Source organism: Hirundo rustica, chromosome 9, assembly GCF_015227805.2.
Source record: "Hirundo rustica isolate bHirRus1 chromosome 9, bHirRus1.pri.v3, whole genome shotgun sequence".
Taxonomy (NCBI): domain Eukaryota; kingdom Metazoa; phylum Chordata; class Aves; order Passeriformes; family Hirundinidae; genus Hirundo; species Hirundo rustica.
In genome coordinates this window covers 7,063,676-7,087,556 of record NC_053458.1, presented here as the reverse complement: position 1 = coordinate 7,087,556, position 23,881 = coordinate 7,063,676, and the positions used below count along the sequence as shown (strand labels likewise).

The following is a 23,881-nucleotide window of genomic DNA, read 5'->3' as shown; positions in this document are numbered from 1 at the left end:
CACTGCTGAAATACATCTGCCACCAGTGTTAAGTGCAGCCAGGGAGATCTGATGACGTGTGATCAGTTCCAGAGGTTTACTATCACAACACATTTCTGTTATGCGTTCGTCTGGGATCCTAGCCTTATCATCATTATAGGTTTTTTGAATCAAAGAAAGAATACGTTGAAACACCTTTGTGATTTCTAGTAAATTTCCACACAATACAATTCCCAGAAAAGGCCAGTGTTCAGAACTGTCTGTGCACATGGGTTCCCTGTTGTGTTAAAGACACATGTCCTGTTGAAGTTTTCCAATAAATCATACTGTGTGTGCTGCTGCCAGAGTTCACACTCTATGTGTGTACTTTCTAGCAGATGGACCAACTTCTGAAGCTAATCAAAGAAGGAATCTTTTGTGAATTAGTATTTTAGGGATGTTAACCATCATCAGTCCCAGGTCTTTCTAAGCCGCTTGTTGTGATTCAGCCCTATTGCATGAAAAGTGAATCATTTGTGACTGTAGAAAAGAAAAGAAAGCTTATCTGCACTTCAAAAAATACTCAGACATAAAAAGGGTCACTCCCCTAGGTTATTTTAAAAAAGGGATTATGGAGAAATTACCCTGTGGTCCCCAGTTGCAGGAGAGAACTTCTTTCTTTCCGAGTAAGTTTTCAGATCAAGCATGTCAGGAAATTTGTGCCATTACATGAAACTGGAGTGGAAATAATTTCTAGAATCCAATTTGTTAAAAAATGACACAGCTGCAGTTCTTATCTAATAAGGAAAGACAGATGAGAACAGGAAAGGTTTTGACATGCAGTTATCATTCACTTCAACCAAAAATTTGTTTGGCTGGTACAGGAGATTCTGGAGATGGCTGCTACAGGAACCATCAGTTTACTTTCCTTGGTACTACCTGAGGGTTCATACTGACTTTATAGTACATAGAAGAGGAAGCAGTTGTTGTCCAGCAGCTTTGCAATACATTGATTTTTCCTTTTTTTTCTGATTTAACTTTCCAATGAGCAGAGAGAGAGCGTGGCATATATAAATTCATTGCATTGTAACACACATAAATTCATTGTAGTTCTAAAGGAAGTCCAGGTCTCTAAAAAGAAGAGTTTGTATTTGCCTGTATTTCTCTGGGAAGATGAAAAATCTGAGATTTCAGAGACCACAGTCATTCTGCTCCATTATTGTCATAGCAACAAATGATCTTGAAGCACTGTATGCAACATCTATAGCCATTTGCAGTATAGCTCTAGCTACTAACTTGTTTCTGTTAATGGCTGGCATGAACCAGTCTCTGTAATCTCTGCAATTTAATTGATGAACCACAAAACAAATGGTCATAGTTAATAAAATTATATTTTGCCATCTGTGTCCAGTAATGAGAAAATCTGAATTATAGGAATGAAAAAGAATGAAGTTTTCTTCCAAACAGATCAATGCATCCCACCTCTTTGTCAGCATTAAATTAAATGTTATCTGTTGCTGTGTATTTCCCTCCTTGGTTGCCATGGCTAATGGGAGTTTCAGCCAAGATGGACAAGAATTCTGTTTGACCATGGGGAATGTAATACCTTTTCCCCTGTTTTCCTATGAGTCCATGTAGTATGAGTCTACAATCTTATTTGGTCTGAGTGCATCCAAGTCTCACTTAAAGGAGGACAATTTTGTTCAGCTCTGCAGTACTATTTGCTGTTACAAAATCTTATCTATTTCTATAAAAGAAATTTAGAGTATATATGCAGTTTTGTTCCTAAAGCCCTGAAGGATTTCAAAATCAGCTGGAGCTGAAGGCAAATCTGGTGCTGCCACAGTATCTTGTAAGGATGATTACAGCAGCAGAAAAGTACACCTTTGGAACACATATTGTGTTTTCCTGAGCTCACATTCTGAGCAGTTTGTTCTCTTGAGAGCAAGGACAGAAATTATCTGGACTCTCCATAAAGAGGCCACTACAATTTAAAGGAAAAACCAAAACAGGAAACAACCCATCCCAAAACCTTTTATAAATTCTCTAGGAACCTCTATATCATTAATTCTCGTAAGAGATAGCTGGTCCCCACACAGAAGATAGCAAAGTAATTTATGGTGATAACTTGATTACCTAGAACATGTCAAAGATTTGGACCATTTCCTAAAGCTTTAGAGAGGAAGAAAAAGGCAACAAGGAGAGTATCTTATCTCCACTCATGGGAGACAAAGAATATGCAGTGCTGCAGAGCACCCTGTTGTATGCAGCAACACTATTCTTGTTCTACACAGTACCTTTCAGATTTTGAAATATTCATTGTTTGGATTAATATCTATGTCTAGGTCTCAGACAAGTCTTGATGGATCTCACTGTATTGCCAAAATACCTCCTCTTTTTTCACCACAGTACCATCAACCTCTGTTTTAGTCGTCATCTGTTAATCTATAAAGTGCCTTTAATCAGTCATCTCTGACATTCCTATAAATTTCCCATCAGACATAACACATTACAGGCTATTTTTCATTCTCGGAAGGCAAATAAGAAAAACAGACTTGAGGTCTTGAATCACATAAACTGTGCAAAATAGCAGACTCCATTTACAGCTCTTTTCCCGAAAACCACAGCCATAATTCGAAGAGCTCAGCAGCTACAGATAGGGACTGGTTTCCAAAACACTAAACTTACTTTTGGGGTGTAAATGTCAGAAGCTGGGGTTCAGTTTTGTGTATCAGGAGCTCTGAAAAGAGAAGTTTGTGTTTTCAGCTTTTGTAGTAGTGAATGTGAAAACACGCAGCGAGTGACTCGGAAAGCCGGATCGGATGCACTGTCCAGGGTCCTGACAGGGACTGCGACACTCGGTCCCGTGCTGAACTCTATCTAAATTAACTGGTTACTGCGGCTGACCTCTGAAAATGAGCGCCCCAAGCTTTCCCAAGGCTGCTTCCAAGCAGTCCATGTTTCTGCAATAGTCTCATTCTCCTGTAAAATGACACTGCATTCAGAAGAATGTTATGAACCTTAACTCACTGATATTTATGTAATATTTTGGAGGCTGTCAGAAGTTTAAAAAAAAAAAAAAAAAAAAAAAAGTTTTTCTTTAAAGACAGGCATGAGATTTTCCTTTATTCCATGCTGAGAACAGTGCAGCATTCATAAATATGGAAAAACTAGTTAATATTTTAATTCTAAGCAACAAAGTTTTGGGTTTTTTTAAAGAGGGGGAGGAAAAACAAACAACTTTTAACAATATGCAGCTGTTACTAATGAATTAAGAAGCTGATTTAAAATAGAATGATTGATATTAATGTGTTATTATAAACCACCATGATGCAGAAAACCTAAATGAAGAAAAGAATATGTATTATAAAATCCTGAAGTTGTCAGATTTTGACAAAGTAATAGCCATCCAAATTTTTAACTAATTAGGACTAAGTGCAAAACTGGATGCAATTAATGAAAAATTAAAAAATAAATGTGAGGAAAATGATTTCTAAAACAGATTTTTCTTTCATGCATACTCATGAAAACTCCTGAAATGGATGGTATCTCTCCTTTGTCTTCTTCCATGTTACATATTTATTAGAACATCCAAAAAGATGGTTCAGAAAAACACACCTTCTGTAGGAAGGCATGTCCACAATTTTAGGGAATTCTGAGTGAAAATATTTGACTGTGGACCTAAGGCTGGCTTTTTCCCTTTCCACTGGAAATGTCATGTAACTGGGGCCTTTTCAATCTGTGTTCATTTTCTCAGATTGTTCTCTGCTGCCACAGTATGGTGCTCAGCTGCTGTTTGAAAACATGAAAAAGAGGATCTTTATCAGAGACTGCAGTTCTTTTCATGTACCAATATGACTGGTTGCCATGTAAGATCTCTTTTAAAGAGTAATAAAAAGGCTTTAAGCTGTATCTTATATTTCCTAAGAAGTGAAGAAAACAGTTTCCAATTAAGTACCCACTGGTTTGCATTAAAAAGCTCCTGTCTCCTCATGTTATTTGTATGTCATTTTGTCTTCAAAACAAAGATAAATATTGCTTTCAGTATTTGTGGATAATAGCAGCACTTCAACAGCAGCAGGCTTTTTCTATGAAAACACTCTTTCTTTGTCCTTTCCAGGAATATCATAATCTTCTGAAATAAAATATGTTTGAATGCAACACGATGTCTTAAAATAAGGAGGGCACTAGCCTCCCGTACATGTAAGTTTGATGTGCTTCATCATTGCACTATTCTTTGATTCAAAAATACTTTGCTAACAGTGCAGAAAAGTAAGGATCATTAAAATCACACTGAAATCAGAAACATCACAGGCTACACATAATATCTCTCAGCTGTGCATCCTTACATGTATTATATTTTCATGAGACTTACTTCCTCTCTTCAAGTATGTATCTTCAAATACTTGGGTCAACAGTAAGGATGCACTCAGCCAGCTGGGGCCACCTGAGCTACACTGCCTTGGTCTCTATCATCTTATAATCTGCATCAAAATATGTTCTTATGTCTTTATTTTCTCATTTCTATATGATATCTCCCCAAATCCCTTCTGCCATACAGGCAGAAGTCTTCTTAGAGCCAGCTTTTAGCTTTCATGGCTTAAGGACAAAAGAGATAAAGTCTTACTGAACATGTGCATGGCAAAGACAAAGAACTCCAGGATTAGCACAAATCTCTTATGCAGAAGGCCTCAAATGCACACCTTAGTCATACACTGCTAAAAAACAAAAAAGATTGCTGAGCAATGGCAGGATTCACTTTACACGCAGGCATTCAGCATATTTATAGAGAAGTGCAAAAAAAGGGGGGAGGTATTATTATTTTTTGCCTTTAGTCATGTTGTTATAGCAATAATACAAGTTATACAAAAACATTAGGGCACCAGGCCTAAGTGCTGATTGTTTTGACCTTGGAGCTCAAGGACACATTAAACTTGATGTCATGAACTGTGCCAGTGACTTCAACATGTCTATTTAACATGCTTAAGTTTAAATCTACACTTAAGTGTTTTGCTGGATCAGAGCCACAATGCTCAGTTTACATAAATTATGTGAACAAGATTTTGCCTGAGGTATTTAGAGATTTTAATATATTATACTTACATTCTTGAGCTGGTATAAAGTTAAATCAATAAATAGTTCTTTCTTTAGTTAAATTAAAAGGCATAAATCCAAATCCTTTGGACTGAGCAGACTTTGAAATTGTTAAATAAGCCTTCAATCCCAAAGTTTCAGCCCTACAGGTAATGTGAGCCAGGCTAACCATCATCTGGGTCTACAGTCAAAGAATAAAGATTAAAATACCACTCCAGCCCCACAGATGCATTACACAGTCACCACTCAGGAGATCTAAACAGAAACCAACTCAAACATAGCCAAAATCCCAGCAGAGTCAAAGCAGTGAAGTGCTACGGGGCAAATGTAGTTAATAGCTCCACATAGCACGATTTCCCCTCCGTGGGAGTACATTCAGCATCCCTATCAACATGGTAATTATTGCTTAATGCTGTGCTACAAAGCAGGGAAAACAAATTTCTGGAAATGGAAGTGAAAGAGGACTGAAGGCATTCTTGGGTTTTCTCAGGATTCTAAGGGCCCTACATACCCTCAAAATACACTCATGGCCTGCAGGGCAACTAAATAAATTTTAAACCATGGAAAAGCTTTATGATAGTGTGCACATAGGACCCCAGGCTTAGAGGGTTTTATGAGATTATATTAATTGGTTGTGCTATGTTAGTTCCCAAGCAGCAACTAAAAAACAGGGATTCTAGTCAGCACTGAACATGGAAAGTAAAAATATGTTCCTCATATGCCCAGAAGCTTCGGGTACAGTAACTAAAGGCAACTGCCTAAATCTGAGGTTGAACTCTTTGTGTGGACAAAATCAGTAGGTTTCCCACTGGGATTAAAGTTACCCCATGGAGCTTTGTGGCACTCAACCAAGTAGGAGAAAGTGCTGAGAAAGACTGGAAAGAGTAAAATCTGCCTTTTACTTGAAATTTGCCATTTCAATGAGAAAAGGAGTCAGACCCTGAAATGCCTTCCTGCACCTGGGTTCAGCCATTTCAGGACATCTGACTACATCATTAGTTTCCCTTTCCAGGCTGAAGCCTGGGCAAGCATCATATTATTCCAGCATTTCTGGAAATGTGGGAGTACGTGTTAAGGCATGGATAGGGAGCACAGAAGAACAAGGAAGACAAGTCCTAGACCAGGATATGAAATGGCACTGAGCTGGGATATCGAGTGCATAGAGGAGAATATGACTTCCTTGTGCGGTGCTGGTATTTAAAAGACCTCACAGCTATTTTGGATTTGCCCTTCACAACTCAAAAAGATAAGGGGAATGAATAGGAAAGAACAAAGCAGGATAAGTAACATAGGAGCAGAAAACAAATACCACAGCTTCTTTCTTCTAGCTAGCTTAGGAGACTATAAACTAAATGGGAAGAAAAGGGAAGGTTAGATTTGAGGCAAAGAAAGGGCAAGTCAGATGAAGGACAAGTGTGGAGTAAAGGTGAGATGAAGAGTCTGACTTGGAAATGGGAAGAGCCATGAAGCAAAAGGCCAACCTGAACAGCTACAAAAAGTCCAGTGAAAACTTCAGAAAGGTCACTGACTTTCGAAAGGTTTCTCTGAGTGGCTACAAGATGAAAGGGTGAAGCTTGGGACCTGTGTATGGAAACAGTTTGCATAGACTAACTTTGCCACACATAATTCATTTACTGTAATTTCTTTCAGAAGGTTTTTTCTTTTGAAAAAAAAGATCATAACTTTTTTTTTTTTTTTTTTTCCTTCAAATGATTTCTTACCTCAATGGACTTTTTGTGCTCAAAGCTTCTTTTTTGGTGAAACGTTTTTTCCAAGACTTATTATTTTTTTTTTTTTAATGGAGAGTGGTAATTATAAAATATGAGCTGCAAAATGGACTTAAGATTTGAATCCTTCTTCACAATTTAAGATTTCTTTCCTCATAGTTAGAAAAGAGCACTTAATGCAAATCCTTCTAGAAATTATTTTACTTCATCGAGCAGCATTCTTTCTGTAATTCAAGAATTATGCATTTAGTAATCTCACATAATATTACATGAAAATGATGATTTTATTGAATTTGATTTTTTTCAAAACCTATAAATTGCTGCCAATGTAAACCAAAGTATTTCTTGCTTTTACCATGAACCCTTGTATATACCCTACAGACAGATGGCAACACTCAACACTAACATCATTTCACCTGTCCTTCCTACTCTGCAATTCCCACAGGCCAGGTTATCTCCCAGAGCTCCCTTTTAATTCTAAAAAGAAATTTTCCTTAAAACTGATGGTATAGAATAGTCCCCTGTAATTTTTCATGTTATTTATATAATTTCCTTGGTAGCACACTGTGCTATTATATGCTATAAATCATATTTTATTTTGGAAAAAACTGCTGGTGGTGTTATTTTTAGGTTCAACTCTACTTCTGCTGATATCCAATCCAGCTAAGAAAATAGCTGTAGGAACATTTAAAATCTCACATATAGTGTTGGGATGACATCCATATTATGAATGTTTTGGGAACAGCAGTACTATAGGAGTAAAAAATACACCAGTGACTAAAGAGAATGTCCTGAACACATACAGAGCTGCACTTTTACACTACTGAGAAATGAGAAGGGGGATTTACTTTTCCTAAGCACTATTTCTGTGGCCTTTTTCTGGCCAAGTAAATTGCCACAAATTACATTTACATGACATTTCAACCTAGTTACAGCCAAATCCATTGGAAAATACAGTATCTGACACCAACAGGATTTCAAAGGTACCTTACATTACACAGAAGCCTGTAAGTTCTATTTTTTTTTTTTCAAAGACCAAGAGTATACTTTTCTCTTACAGAGCTGTTATTACATAACCTAGAGTTGAATGCAGAAATGGGAAATTTAACCTTAGAAAAACGGCCTATTTTCTTTGCTTCATGCTTTAAAACGTTCATAACTGAGCAGTTAAAAATGGACCAGTAGAAAACGGTAGAACCGATCAAGTATTTTTACCAGGGTACGAAGTCATTTAGTCAGTAAATAAAGGAAATTTGATCAACGAACCGGCAATGTGACATCTGGTGTGCAGTTTCACAGTCTTAGGGCATCATTCTGCTCTCTCTGGTACCAGCATGAATCAGGAGTAACTCATGTAAATTAAAAGCACACCCCAAAGTGGTGTGGAGTCAGAAGGAAGCACTCTGTGTCCCTCAATTCTGTATCTGACTTAAGAGATCAGCTCATTTACAGAGCCCTACATTAGACATACTGCCTTCTTGTTTTAAAATATATATGTTTAATATTTAATTTAACAGAATTCTATATTCCGGTCCCTGTGTACTGTGCAAGTCCCTTTGAGGCTCGTGGTTTGTATGTGCAGCCACAATTCTCCTCAAGTGTAATTTGGAAGCACCATTGCCTAATGGCGTGAAAGGAAGTATCAGGCTCTGATTAATCCTGGTTCTCTTTGGAGTGAGTCATGAAAATAACGCCCAGCCAGTGTCAATTTGTAAAGTGGGCTGTAGGAGTTGAGCCAGGCTGTCCAAAACTCATTTAATTTATTACGTATATCCGTGGAATACTGGTGGAGGCACAGGTCTCGTCAATTGTCCACACACTTCAAGCACACACAGGCAATTTGAGATACCAGCTCCAAATCACAACAAATTCCAAAATTTTGCCAGCTCTGAAAAATTTGCTATAATGCTACATACATAGCTATTGCACTGAGACTGAATAAGTATGAAAAAATAGGTACTGTAAATGTAAAATGTGCCTGCACTTATATTTTCACAGAAATACAAAAATTATTTTTAATTATGTAGTGCAGTGAAATATTGCATAGTATTTGCTGAGAGGAGAGACATATCAATAATATGCAAAAAAGCAATTCCACAATTTAAAAAAGTGCTCACAGATTTTGAACTTCTGATCTGTTGGGGTAAACCAAAGAAAATCTGAAGTTACCCAAGGCCAATAACAGCAGAATGAAAACAGCAGTTTAAATGGTACCCGAGTGACCATCTCAGCTCACTTGCAGGAGAGAGTATTTTCAAGAACATTTGGCACATCTAGAATGTGGGATAGCTCTCTGAAGTAAAGAATATAAACATTAAAAGGTCAGAAATAGTACAGCTAAGTTATCCATTTAAATGGGAATGGGAAACTTTGCCATTTGGCTCTGAACCATTTTGCCATTCTGCATCCTAATGACAATTACATGTCCCATATCAATATTTCACTTTCAATTTTCATAGAATTAGTGATAGTGTTTCAGGAGTTAACAGAGGCAGAGTATTTTCTTTAGAGAAGATATGAAATTAGATTAGGAATTAGATTGCCTTGAAAACATTATATGCAGCAAAATGTGCACTCAGAAAGCCTCCAGGAATAATCCTCTAAGCATGGCTTCTTGTGACTTGAGTTTCACTTTTCCACAACAAAGGAAAAAAAAAAATTAAAAAACAGCTCCAAAGATCTGTGATGAGATTCTGCCATCTCCAAGAGACACAGCTCAAAACCACGTAATCCAGGAGAAGTGAATTTTTTTATAACACTTCCCCATCCCCACAATCACAGACCTGCAGCAGGGGGCTGTAAAATTTCCCTGGAATGAACCCGAGGGGACCAGCAGCTACATGGCAGCTCGACAGATGTGCTGCAGCCTTCCCCTTCCATGTTCTCCCTCCTCAGCTCCGTGCCCAGCATGAGGACTCGAGAGTTTGTCCTCAGACGGCATCTTTAAACCACCTTTCCCCATGTGCTACCAAGGGTATCGTCCCTTGGCCAAGAATAGAGCTTCTAAGGGCCTCTTTATGCCAATCTGATTCCTCTTATCTTACATAAGGGGCCAGGGCAGGGACAGAGCTCACTTTCTTAGCTCTAAATCTATCCTATATGGCACGCAATTCTCCAAAGTACAGCCAGCTTCTGCTTTTATGAAGCACTGTGCAGTGAAGAATGAAGGATCCTGTTTTTCACCATTTAAAGATGTATGATAGCAACAAAGCTCTATGTTAAAATATTTAACTCTCGGAGAACTTATGGAAATTGTCTATTCAAGCTCAGCAAAGACATTAAATTACCAAGCTGTTCTAGGACAGTTGAGTGTGGAGAAAAGCCAGAAATGCTCTGAGATTGTAATGTTGCTCACAAAGATTACAGCATGAGCCTGATTCAGAAGCTTTTTTATACAGCTTGGTGAGCTGCAAAATGTTACCATATCAATTTCTGCAAAACATACTGTGTGTGTACATATAGATATAAAAGCAGGACTTATACACAGCACATTTCCTGCCACATTTTGAGTGGCATCTCTTTGTTTAGTGTGATGAAATATGAAAAATAATATTTAGCAACTACTGGAAGCACAATGTTAACAAGATTTAGGAGTATAGCTCTGTCTGTCAAAATGAAGATAAAAGACAAATCCTTCCATCTCTGTTTTTTAATCAGTCAGATCAGAGGTTTGATGAATATGCAAATGTGACTGTTTATACACTAGTTTCAGAGTGAAAGGAAACAAATTCAGTTTCATTATAGAATTAATGACAGTTCTGTCCTCTAAGATTAATAATTAAAGCCTACACACATTAAGATGATAGTGCTCTTTCTGCCCAGCCTCTGCAGATTTTACTTTTCTATTTTTTAATACCCCTTTCCCTTATAATTGTTTGTCCCCCTAATTGGAATGATTAATAATTAATGCCAGTTCATGGGTATGCAATAGTCATCTTTAGAACAAGAACTGTACTTCACCTAAAAATAGGGTTAAAAAATTACTTCTTTTGTTAATTCGCCTGTAAATTAATTTTTTCCTCCAAGTTTTATGGCACCACAGCAATCTCAATGGCCTGCTTTAATGATGGAAACGTTTTGTTTGTTTGTTTCAGTGCAGGGTATACATATGACTTCATTTTGATGTTCACAATATATGATGGGTTTCTTTTCGAAGCCCCTGCTGCTGGGATCAGCAGCCTTCAGAGCTTTCTCATTCTGAAACACACACTACAAGTTTAGACCAAATCAAATCTCTGAGAAAAGATGAAGAGTGTGGTATAAGTGCATTATAAAGTCTGAGAAAGTAAAAGTTAAAAGAAAAAAAAATAGCTATTTGAGCTATTATTTTTTAATCTGATGATTTCTGAGTTGACATGGGAGTGGCTGAGTCATACTTGCCAAATCCCCTGGACAGGCAACATTTCAGAGGAAGATTATAGCAAAGTGAACAGAAGTTCAGCCTCACCATTAACCCTCTTTCCTGCTCCAGAAGAACTATGACACTCCATTTTATGTGGCCATTAGGATCCATACTGAGACCACTAAATCCCTTCTAATTGCAAATCACCAAAGCATGAATTTTTAAGATAAAATAAAGTAGCTGGTTTGTGTATGTTTTGCATTATTTTATCAAGAAAGATTATCTTCTGGGTCAAAAACCCCATATTTCTTTCTGAACAGAAAAGCTCTTGCAGAAAGACAAATGGTCAGAGTACTCTAAAAATCACATTTCTCCAATAAAGCTGTTTCAGGTTCATCTTTTAAAGTCTTTAGAGGTGAACTGATCCTACATGGGAATCTAGCATTGCCTTGACTATTGCAAAGGAAATATTTTATGTGAAATTAAATCAGCATTTGTGTAAATTTCACCATGCAGGTACACTTCCTCCTGTGTCATTGACAGCAAGAAAACAAATACATGTTTGTGGGTACTTTAGCAAGGATGATGAATGATTATCTGGAAGCATTTAAGGACTGATATCCTTAACAAAGCCTGCTGGCTGGCAAGAGTGCCTGGTACTCACCACGCTGAGCCCCAGCAGTTCCCTGCAGAAATATTCCATGTTCCTCCTCTGGAGGTTGTCCAGGTAGTGCTGAAGGCGAGTGTAGGTGTAGGGGTAGCAGTAGGCAAACTGGTAAGTGTCGTCCTCTCGGTCAAAGCAAAAAGCAAAGGACATGACATAGTTCTTCCTGTGGTCCGGGCAGCGGTAGTAATACACGTTTTTGGAGGGGATTCTTTGCCTGAAAATCACAAAACATGTGTGGATGTGTATTAATTGATGCACATCTACACGGACATAAGAAATCTGAACCAAAAGGGCAGCGTGAGATGCAGATTTTCTCCCAAGTAAATGAAGTGGAACAGCTTGAACAGCTCAAGAGCTGGTGAGGAGATCCCAGAGATGGTGTTTGGGAGCACTTGTGCAGACCAGGGCTGTGACAGCTCCAGTGCCACTGTCACCACAGGGACTGCAGCTCTGCCCCAGTGCCACAGCAGGGAAAGCATCATACAACCAGGGAAACTCGTTCCCACAAAGTGAAAAGAATGTCCAAATATCCTCTACTCCACCATCAGGCTGCTGCAACCTCGTAACACCACTCATAACTCAAACACAGGCTCCAGCCAAACCTACACCCTTTCTTACAAGTTCAATTCACCAGCACAGAGAGGAGGCACAACTAATGAAGGGATGTCGGTATAGGGCCACACTGAAAAAATTATTACTGAAATTCAGAACATCTTTATATATATATATATACACACATAGGTAGATAGATAGATAGATAGATAGATAGATAGATAGATAGATAGATAGATAGATAGATAGATAGATAGATTAGATAGATATCCTTAATAGTCAGGATACATATCAACATCTAGCCAACAAACAGGACAAAAGATAAATTCTTGAGGATAAAAAACAAACAAACAATCTAAAAATCATACAAAAAAACTTCAGGCATGGGAAAATAACCAGGTCTTAAAATAGAAAGCAAAGGAGGAAAGAGTATTTGTTCCCTTTCCAAATTGGATGACTGCCCTCCTCAATACTTCTGGTTTATCTAACAAGATAGAAATGAATATGCATGATGGGAAATAATTATAATAAAGACATTTATGTCATTTTTATCAAGTTGGTATCTCTTTGAGGAATAACAAATATCTGCCTGCAATCTCTCACACTTCAATTATTTTCTTGCTTTTCAAGAAAAATAAGTAATATTTCAGAGGTGGGGCAAAAACTTGTTCCATGGAGGAGAGACATTTGCTATTTTTGTTTGTATGCTTTGTTCATTTCCTAGGCGGAATTTCTAGCTTCATTCAGACAGGAATAGTCTTCAATCATGCCATGCATTTGCAACTTGATGTAAGTAACTTAACAGTCATGTTTGGCAACAAAATGCTATGGTCCTGCAGACTCTACCTGATTCAATTACACAGCCTTATAAACAGGTCTCATCTAATGATTGAAGCAGATCTCAGCTAAACTGAGATCATGGTGAGGGAAGAACATAACAAGATTTACAGACATAGCACCAGTAATGTGTCTCTATGTAATCATTCCGAGAAGCTGGTCTGCTGCACAGCCTCGGCTTTGGCCTCTCATTGCCAATATGAATTAGAGGACAAAACCCTCTCACTATATACAGGTACATGTTTGCCAATTAGCAGCAGTTAATGAGTCTGACCTGAGCAAGACTCAGGATCTACAAAGAGAAACAGAAAGGAATTGAGATCTTGAGAAAGCAAAATAAAGAACCAGTGATGCACTTAATCACACTCATAAAAAGAATTTATCTGCCCTTTTTAGTGCCCTGTTCTTGAACATTCAGGGCCTCCATAACTTCACCATCATGACTGAACGTGAGCCAGCTGTGCCCAGGTGGGGAGGAAGGCCAGTGGCACCTGGCTTGTGCCAGCAATGGTGATTGCCCCCCCCTGTACTCAGCACTGGTGAGGCAACACCTCAAATTTAGATTGGATATCAGGAAATATTTCTTCAATGAAGATGTTGTCAAGCATTGGATGAGGCTGTCCAGGCACATGGTGGAGTCACCATTCCTGGAGGTCTTTAAAGGATGTGTAGGTGTGGCACTTGGGGACGTGTTTTAGGGACAGCATTGGAAGTGCCAGGATAAAAGTTGGCCTCAATGATATTAAAGGACTGCTAAGATCTGGAAATTATATTTAACATGCAAATATAAAAGAGAGAAAAACTTTTTTTTTTTTTTTTAAAGTATCAGTAGGGAAAAAATGCCGCCAGCCATCTGCATGCAGCACTCTTACCTAATGGTTTTCTTCAGTATCTTAACATATTTCTATCATTCAGCCTTACTCTGGAGTGCTATAGGATATCCCTCATTTGATCTCAAATCAAGCAGATGATATGGCAGTGGTAAATGTATTCCAGCTCCCAGTCCTCAAACTGTAATGCAAGTTTAAATAGTACGTTGCTGAGTTGTTGAACTTTATTTGTTTCCAAATTAGCATGGGAAGAATAATAAAGGACAAGCCTCACTTTGTGCTATAAAAATTTCATGTAAAATTAGACCAATAGGAGGAAATTCAGAATTTTAGAAAGGCTAATGCTAATTGAAATTCATCTACTGGTAGCTAATGCTTAAATGACACATAGTTCTCCTTGGTTCAATAACTTTCTACTTTTAAGCAAGTTGAAGACAACTTTGTTAATGTATTAAAGGCACTTTTGATATTTCATTCCCTTTCCCCTTCATTATAAAAGCCAAGCATCTGTTTTATTATCCACTTTGACACATCACTTTATGGCTGCATTTGGCTATTATGGCTAATCTTGATGTCTAGGACATCTGGTATTGACATTTCACTATCTGGTGTCTGACACAACAGCAGAAACCATCCTCAGTTCCTAGGTTTAAATTCACCCTCTCAGGGCAAAAAGTGCCCAAACTCTTAATTCAAACCATATCTTCCAAAAATAATTATAATAGTACTCCTGTCACTGCTAATCTATTTTTATCTCTCCTAGCACTTTGTCACTGCTAATCTATTTGTGAGTCATATAGAGAAAGAGTTAGCGTTTAGATACCAACAACACATCTTTACACACAGGAGCTTAATCAGATTGAGATCTTATCAGGGAATTAAAGAAGAAAAGAAAAAAGGGAAAGAAAAGGAAAGAAAAGAGACAAAGTGCTAGATATCACCAACTGAGTTTTTGATAACGAAAAGACATTGCTCAGTTCTTGAATTAACCTTTGTGTCCTAGACACACTATTGTTTACTCTTTCCCTTTTTTGTTCTATGCCTTCTGGAAAAGGACACCCACACACTGTGGCAGCAGCTGCTCCTATTAATTTAAAGCTATTACAAAAATTAAAATTAAACCCAATTACTTTGGCTGGTTTATAGCTGGGGAACAGCTTAGTCTGATTGTTCCCTCTGGTTATGGACAAAAACAATATTCCTACCTACAGGCAGCTGCCAGTGGAATACTAATGCATCTAGGGCCTGGCAGGAACAGATTCAGAATGCAGAGTCTAACTGCATTTCTTACTAAAGAAAAATATCTTATCGTGGATCTGCAGAAATGCACCAACTTCTTACGTTGTGAGTCACAATGAAGCTGATTTGTAGTTAGAGGCAGGAAGGCAAAATGATGGTGGAAACCCCAATGCTCTGATTTGTCCCTTTGCATTTCCAGGCAGCAGCTCATGCTCAGCAATGCATCCTGCTAATTGATACACAACTGCCTGGATCTCTGAGCTCCTGAGTGGTTAGTTAAAGGAGAACCATCCCCATTCCAAGCACAGCCACAGAGAATAACGTGCAAACAACTCATTTCCAGTCTCTTTTCCAGATGCATTTAAAGAAACTAAGCTTGATATTGACATCAGTTTGACACAAATTCAGAATGCCCAGTCTTAAACACAAAACTCTTTCTGTCCAGGGAAGAAGGAAGCACAGAAATGGAGAGTTTCTCTCTATTTTGATGCTTATAATCCAGTGCCAAAAGCTTGAGCTTTTGAGCATCTTCTCCTCCTATCTGACAAGGCAGCCCTCCCAACCCGGTGGATTTGTTGCTCCAAGTGTGAGTGTGCTTGCCTGTTCCTGTCTGTTTGCTACAGTCTGGAGTCAGGACATCTGCTCTCTTTTGGTAGTGTGCAATAGGATCAAATTTGTCAGTGTACAAAAAATATAAATTAAAATTCTAGTCCTTATCCAGAAACAAAAACATGATGATTTTAGAAGCCCCAAGATTTTATTCCTTGGAGTACCAGGAGTACGAGAAGCAGTAACAGGTATAATTTAGAACTTCAAAAATTTTACCCTGATTATATTTCTAATGCAAACATAATTTTAACTTCAACTCTAAGATTTTAACTTTAAAACCAAACTTTATTACTTTGTTATCTGTCCTGCTCTCTCTCTCTCTCTCTCTCTCTCTTTTTTTTTTTTTTTTTTGGTGCTACTTTGTTCTTATTTCCATTTGGGAGTTAATCAATGCATTGGATGACAAACACTGGGGGTACTGGTGGTACTGCTCTGTGGCATCTAAGTTTTAAACATAGAAAGGTGTAAACCAAATCCTCTTGTGGCACCACAGCACAAGTAATTACAAAATAACAATTTTTGGAATGCTTTCCTCTCCCTATTGCATGACCGAAGCAGGGAGCACTGGCCCAGCCAAATTCCCAATGACTTTAATGAGCAGCATAAATAGACTTTGGACTGCTGTTAATATGGCACTCATAAAGTAATTATTCAGTTCCTTGCCTCCACAGGATCGGGTTAGACATATCACAGTCAGTAAGAATTCAAAGTAAAATGATGATCTTTGGAGGAAAAACAAAAAACTGCAGGTGCTGTTAAAAAATGGATGGCCAAAAGAAAAATTACAGGATCTGACTTGTAGAGAAATGCTCGAGTTGTGGTGCAGCATTAGCTGTGGTGACACACTGTGGTGATCATTTCCAATTGCCATCAGTTTGCATGGATGGGGATGCTACTGAACAAATTTACAAATTTCCAAGCCTGCCTACAGAACTCAAAGGGGTGGGCCTGAGTCACGAGCTCAGACAGAAATAAGCCCACTGACCCAAAACCTGGTTCAGATTCAACTTTGAAAAATAACCTCCAGGTATTTACTGATGTTGTCCTAAACACTGGATCTGGCCACCCTTTCTGAGTGCTTAAATTTTAGTTCAAAAGCTGGATGTCCCCAGTTACTACCTGCGAGAAATCCAACAAACTTTGGACAAAACCTAAGGATGTAAATCATGTGCTGCAAACTCCTCTTCTGGGAGGCAGCCCTTTCCAGCTGAAGGCCTTCCTGACTTTTTTCTCTGTTAGTCTAAGCCATTATTTTTCTTCTTGCTTATTCTTGTTGACAACTGGAGCTGACCGTCTTCAAAATTCTTAGCTTACTTGTGACAAAATAAGTTTGTAGGGGTTTTTTTTCTTGCACATAATTTTATGTTTGATTCACAGAGCATGGAGTGACAGTGAATATGTCAGATGGTGTTAAATATTTTTTGCAGGCAACTGAATGGGTTTTGGCACAGCTAACTCAGTTTCAGACACTGCAAAACAAGTCCTGCTATTATTCTTCCTACTCTGTATTACAATGTTCCCCAAATATTTTCATATCTCATGGTTTCCCACCTCTAACAGTGCCTGATTTCTTCTTAAGCATAAAAATCAAAATATTATGTAATTCAATTTCATAAAAGTCAGAAACTCTACATATTAAGAATGCAGCTCTCATTTTTTAATTGAAACTATTAACCAACCTCTATCAAAACTGTTAGGAAATTCAAATAATAATGAACGATACAAAGATTGCTTGTAAAGTCTCTTCATTCTTTACAACTTCAAGGAGAAAACACTGCAATTTTAACCTTTTTTTTTTTTCTCTCTCTAAAATTCCATTAAATTCCATTAATTCATAAAGCTTTTGTTTGTTTGGGTTTTTTTAAGAGAGAGAGTGAGCTAGCATGTTAAATCTTTATAATAACCACAGTATTGGGTACCTGTATAAGTGTTAGTCAATTTTTTTTTTTTTTAATGAGACCAGCACATCAGAAGAATCAGTCTCATTACCTGATGCTAAGGTAACAGAATATCCTGAATACACATTACTCCTTTCTTACTACTTGAAAGCCAAAACCTTGAATCCGATTTTTGTGAGCAAATGCTATGAAAATTATTTCCCAGATTTTATACTTCGGATGTATTCAGGAGGAACTTGCTAAGAAAGGTTCTTATCCAAACTGTGTATTCAACACAGTGCAGCGTTCTGACAAGGAAAACTCTGTGGTGAAGAGAAACAATAAACAGAAACACAGCAATGGGAAATGTCCCTGGTCCTCTGTTTGCAAAATACCTTACACAAATGTGGTACAACAGGCCAGACTTGCAGGTCCTACAATAACAAAAACATAAAGAAACCTATTCTACCTAAAACCAGAGAGAATCAGAGGGAGTCATTACTCTTAAGAGAGACAAGAAACATTGAGGAAAGGGTGCTGGGAGTCTAAGAACTTAGAATTTAGGGGGTACCATGTGGGAAGCATGGGGAAAAAGCGGGGAAGGGTCATGATTATAAGATATGAAGCAATTCTGAAAACTTGCCCCCACGTTCTGCTGGCAAAAATGAAGTCACCATCCTTCAGTTTGCCAGAATTAGGAGAATGAAAGGGAGTGCTGATAAAGTATAAACTGGCAAGAAATAATTTTTTAAACTATGGAATTCATTTTAGGCAACTTCATATGAGACAGGGCAACACTCAAATGGAGAAAAATGTTGCTTCAGCTTCTCCAAACCTCGATTTGTTTTTGTGAGAGAAGGTTTCATTCAATGCCTTCTATTATTCCTCACATGTCTATCTTCCCTAAACATGAAATTTGTCTGCAAAGGTCAAAATTTGTCACTCTTTTGACAAAAACCTCTAATATGTCTGAGAGCAGCTGTGAGCTGACAGCAAAATCCAAAATCTTCTGCCAGGAGCAGGTACAAGTGGGATTTCCAGTAGACAAGCAGTCAATTTCCCTTCTTCCTCCCTCCTGCCTACCCTCAGAGCCAAAGCTATACTCCCCCCTCCATCTTTTGTTTATTCTGTCCAGTCGCTAAATCTTAAACTGCGGTGGCTTTCCTCTGAAGCAGCAGCTCCAATACTGCAATTATTCTACAGAAACTCTCTTTTAAACTGCAGGGATAATGAATGGTGCTGATTTTTTCTTCTGTCAAAATATGATTTGCCTACTGACCACAGGTATTCCAGCCACGGATTGTTTCAATAGAAATATTCCAATGCTGCATTTGTAGATGACAAAAAAAAAAAAAAAAAAAAAAAAAAAAAAAAAAAAAAAAAAAAAAAAAAAAAGAGAGAAGGAGAAAAGCCAACTTTCCACAAAAACACTAGTTAACCATACATGCGAAGATATCATGAGTGCAAGAGAAGGATGCAGTGCTTATGTCCTGGAATGCAGCTACTGGGAGAAAAAAACCAAATACAGATTAAAAATAAAATTTAAAAGATTAAAAATAAAATTAAAAAATATTATAATTGGCACATGAGAATTTGTGATAAGAATCATTGAGTAAGGTAGGGGACAAGGGAAGTAAAGGAGTAACTGTAGACCATTGTGGCTCTAAATTTGCAATGTAGAAAAGAAAAAAAAATATTTTGAAGAAATTGAGAAACAGTGGAAAAATTTAAAATAATAAAGTCAGCATAAATAACACTGTACCAGAAAAAGGCAAGGACAAGAAATGTTCCAGCACAACTCCTGTCGTGGCTTTGACCTATACCAGACTCTCTGGCCATTAAAGAGCAACTCCCCTGACAACTTCAGAAGACATTTTGAATATACTGACATCAGGGAGAAAATAAGCAAATAAAGTCCAGAAGAATGTGTATCGCTGACTGGATTGGAGAAGAAGGTAGGTCAGGAGACAGAGAAGGGGACAAGATGGGCACACCATGAGCACACCAGCTACAAATGGGCCAGGAAGAAGGTAATGGAATGACTTAAAATAAATGCCCTTTTAGGCCTTTGCTTTGTCTATCTCTGGAAAGAAAAGTCATGCTTGAGAGAATCATGACCTGGACAAATTTCAGGAAAGGCTGCTTGGTAAGAAATAGCTAATTTTTACTAAGAATCTCTTCAAAGCACATTTAATTCAATTTTTTTTCTATTTTTTTTTTTTCAGCAGACAATTCAAATGAATTTCAAAGAATTCCACCAAACAATTTATCCATTAGCATAATAATTTAACACCTTAATGACCAAATTTAGCATTTTACTCCGTAGTTCTTTCCTGTCTCCACTGTAATCCGACATACAATCCCTCCAGATTATGTTGACTGGAAAACACCTACTTACAGGGTGATACAGGCTGTGAAACTGATTCCTTATGATGTTTGGAGCATGTGTTGGCCTGGGAATGAGGGACCAACCTCAATCCCAAATTCAAGTCCCTGAACTGCTCTACCAGTAGACCACTGGGTCAGCTCTAATAGCCTCTTAGCCTCAATTACCTAATTAGCCTTTTCTTCAGTCTCCTCTTCTCCCTTTCCCATCTGTTCATCTATTCCCACCACTCCCTGTTCTTCTGCAAGAATAATTTTAAAAATCTATGTTAACTTCATTTAGGTTAGTCTCAGGTGACTTCTCTATGCAAGAATAATTTATAAGTCTCATAAGACCCCCAACTTGAAGAAGCTTTTCAGTAACATATGAATTCTGAAATCCATGTTTAAAATGTTGATGATTTCAACAGTCCAAATACAAAGTGGAGATTTTTAATTTATGCCATTTAGATGTGAATTTTAAGTAACTACCGAAGGAAAGAGAACAGACAGGAAAGAGGTTTTTGCCGAGTGTAGCTTGGTCGATACAGAACTGTCCTTAGCAAGATCTCAAAGCCTCTGGAAGCCTTTGCCTTCCCAAAGTATATTATTCCTGATAGAGATCAGTGCATCTCTGATAGTAGATGATGTATGAGCAGGATAAAGACAAAAGAAAACAGGAAATTGTCATCATGGATCAGACTTTGTTAGCTGGGCAAACTTCCCCATGATATTTTGCTTTATCCTCTCATCTGTCTACACACAATGAAGACCGAGTTCTGTAATTCATTTTTAATGCCCCATTTCTTACGCCTTCTAGCACCTTGTTCACTTCTTCTACCATAACAGCATCTCAAATGACTTCTGCTGTGGAACTGCCAACAGCAATGTTCAGGGTTTTTCCCTTTAGTCAGAGGATAATGTTTTTGTGTAGTTTCCTCCACAGACTAACTTCTCATTTATCAGGAATGAACCTTCTTGCTGGATCACCCAGAAGTTTGCAACAGCGTGCTACAGGCTTAAATTGCTTAAGTAATTACATGTCATTTGTAAATGTTACCACCCAATCCTTCACCTTTCTCTCCTGAGATCATTAATAAAGATATTTAGCATGTGACCTGATAGCTAACTTTAAGAAACACAGCTGCTGGCCTTTTACTAGGATGAAAACTGACCACTTAGCCCTCTGCCTTTTTGTTTCCTTGTCGGATTTTGATCTATGGGGATACTTGCCCCGTCACCATATGTGACTACTTAGCCTTTGCAGCAGTGTCTTGTGACAGACTTTGTCACATGCTTTTAAAAAGTCAAAATACATTATGTCAGGCAGCTCGTCTCATGAGCCTGGGAGCAGAAACCTAAAGGTGAGGAAACATTCCCAGGAGTTCCCAGGGGGAAAGTGCACCTTGGGATCTAAGGCAATCGAAGGGAGATAAACTGGAAAGGTTGGTGAGAAAGCCAGAAACACCTTTCTATGGCACATATTGGAACTATACATCTAAGTAAAATCATATTTTTTTTGTTACAAAGAGAATTACTTCATCACAAGGAGAAAACGTGGAAAAGCCCACGTCAACCTACTGTCCATGTGAGTCCATCCAGGAACAGTATATAGCAACAAAATACAAAGGTTATACCTTAAAAAAAAAAAAAAGGGGGGGGGGGGGGGGGGGGTGGGGAGGGCAGGAAAAGGAGTCTTGGCTTAAAGCCTTCTGCATGACATGCAAGTGCCAGAAGCTGTTTACACCTTTCAAGAGCTGAGAGCCTGTGCCTGGTTCTCAGCACTGCGCCTGCTTTTCCAAGGGTTGAAACAACAAAAGGAGTCAGCAGAGGGGTGGGAGCTGATGGGAACAGTGGGTGAGACCACCATGGACTGCAGAGCACCCAAAGCTGTGGGCTGCAGAAGCACTAAGTGTGGCCTGCAAGGAAATGTTCAGCTGGGGAAGGGAAGAACAGCTGACAAAACAACCCACTAGACAAAAATACCACGGGTCCAGTTACACCTCAGGAACTGGTTATTGCTACTCCAAACATCCAACCTCTCAGAGTTCTCTTTGATCCTTTTCAGGAAAACATTGTTTATTTTACCCAATTCATTTTTGTGAGTAGGGGAAGTTCTCTCTGAGCACCAGTGAGTTCAGGACTGGTTTCTGGGAAAGGGATGATGTCAGGATATCAGCAGATGAACACCTTAAATTCAGACATGGCCTTTGTTGCTGTCAATCAAGTCCAGAGGAAAAGGGTTATCTAACTCTTTTTATTCCTCTCTTTTTCCTGTGTGGCTGTGACAGGGCACTGACAGAGGCAGGATGCTAGGCTAGAGGGAATTTTGATCTGATCCAGAATGCTTATTCTAATTCCTTTTTATGGGCACATCCACAGAGTTCTAAGCAATGTGGGCATGTGAGACATGGTTTTCCTTTGCTGAACCTGTTCTCATTAAAGTCTCTCACATCACGATCTTCCAGGTGTTTTATTATTCCCTTTTAAATTCCTGTTTCGACCATTTGTGATGTGCAGATGCAATGCTTACTGGTCTAAATATAGGATAAACCCCAGACACTTTCCAACCCTCTGGAAAAGAGCTTGGTTTTAATGAGAGTGCATATCTTTGTTAGCAGTTCAGCTAATTCATTCCTAATCTTCCTCAGAATTCTTTTATACATAAATCATGTGGGACTGATGATTTACTACTTTTTAATTAATCAATTTGCTCCGTCTTCTCAATCTCTGATAGGGCCTCATCTTTATTTCCAGAAAAGAGCAGGTCTAAGATAGGTGCCTCCTTGTTTGCTATAAAGACTGATTTATGCTGTAGAACCACCTGATTTCTTTGTGTGAAAACACATAATTTTAAAACATGTACAAGACATGACAATGTGAGAGCAAAATAATTTAAATTCAGCATCTCAAAGTTTTCATTTCTTCCCCAGGCTACACATCTTGCACGTACACAAATTTTATTCTCCATTCTCCTTCATAAACTCCTTCAAATTCCCTCCTTTCACCTCCCTCCATTGAAAAACTACTTTATAACATCCTCCTGCTCTCGAGAGCGTTGCAGAGTACCCATCTCCTAAGGTGCTTGCATTTCTCTGCTACAAGGAGAGGCTGTAGGTCTCCCATTTATCCCCTGTGCCAGCATGTGGCCTGTTAGCAATGGCAATACTGCATTTTCAGGGCTAAACATGTATTGTGCTGGGAAGCCCTGCCTTTTGTGTCCTTTAGTTATCCCTTCTGGAGACAGCACTCAGAGCTGTTGCATTAAACACGCAGCAGAGAAAATAAAAAAGAAGCCTGGAAGGAAATGCCTCGGTTTTCCCAGTCAGAAGGGAACAACAAACATAGCAAGCCCTTTTCTTGAAAGATGAAAATGGGTGAAATAAGACTTCAAAGCTCTGGCTCATGGACCAAGAGCTATGGCTTTGCAAACACCCTGGGCCCCCCACCTCCAATACATGCTGACCTCAATCCCTCTCCCCACCGAGCCCTAAGAAAAAACACCACCCAGATGGCCACCCAGAGAATAAAATCCTTATTTCAGAGAGGAAAAAACATTCTAAGATTTTCTTGCTACTTAAATTCTTTGCCATCTTATTCACATTGGTCTTTTCGCCAGCTGATGCTGGTTCAGAAATAACCTAAGCAGGCTTTCTTCTTCAGGTAACAGAGATGGACCCAACGCAAAGGTGCTGGCCTCAGTCCGCAGGGGAAATAAAAGACAATTGCCTCCTTCCCTCTTCTCAAACATTCCTAGCTGCTGACCCCCAGAGTAGTATTGATCT

General features: G+C 38.5%; 1 protein-coding gene across 3 annotated transcripts in view; it reads right to left on the bottom strand.

The window, feature by feature from the left end:
* Positions 1-23,881, bottom strand: part of LOC120756363 (BEN domain-containing protein 5-like) — an 887,649-nt gene that overhangs the window by 522,075 nt on the left and 341,693 nt on the right. For all 3 annotated transcript variants that reach the window (XM_040072626.2, XM_040072624.2, XM_040072625.2), the window contains exon 5: positions 11,786-12,002. In XM_040072626.2, coding sequence (XP_039928560.1) covers positions 11,786-12,002 — 217 coding nt within the window. The remainder of the gene's footprint in view (positions 1-11,785; positions 12,003-23,881) is intronic.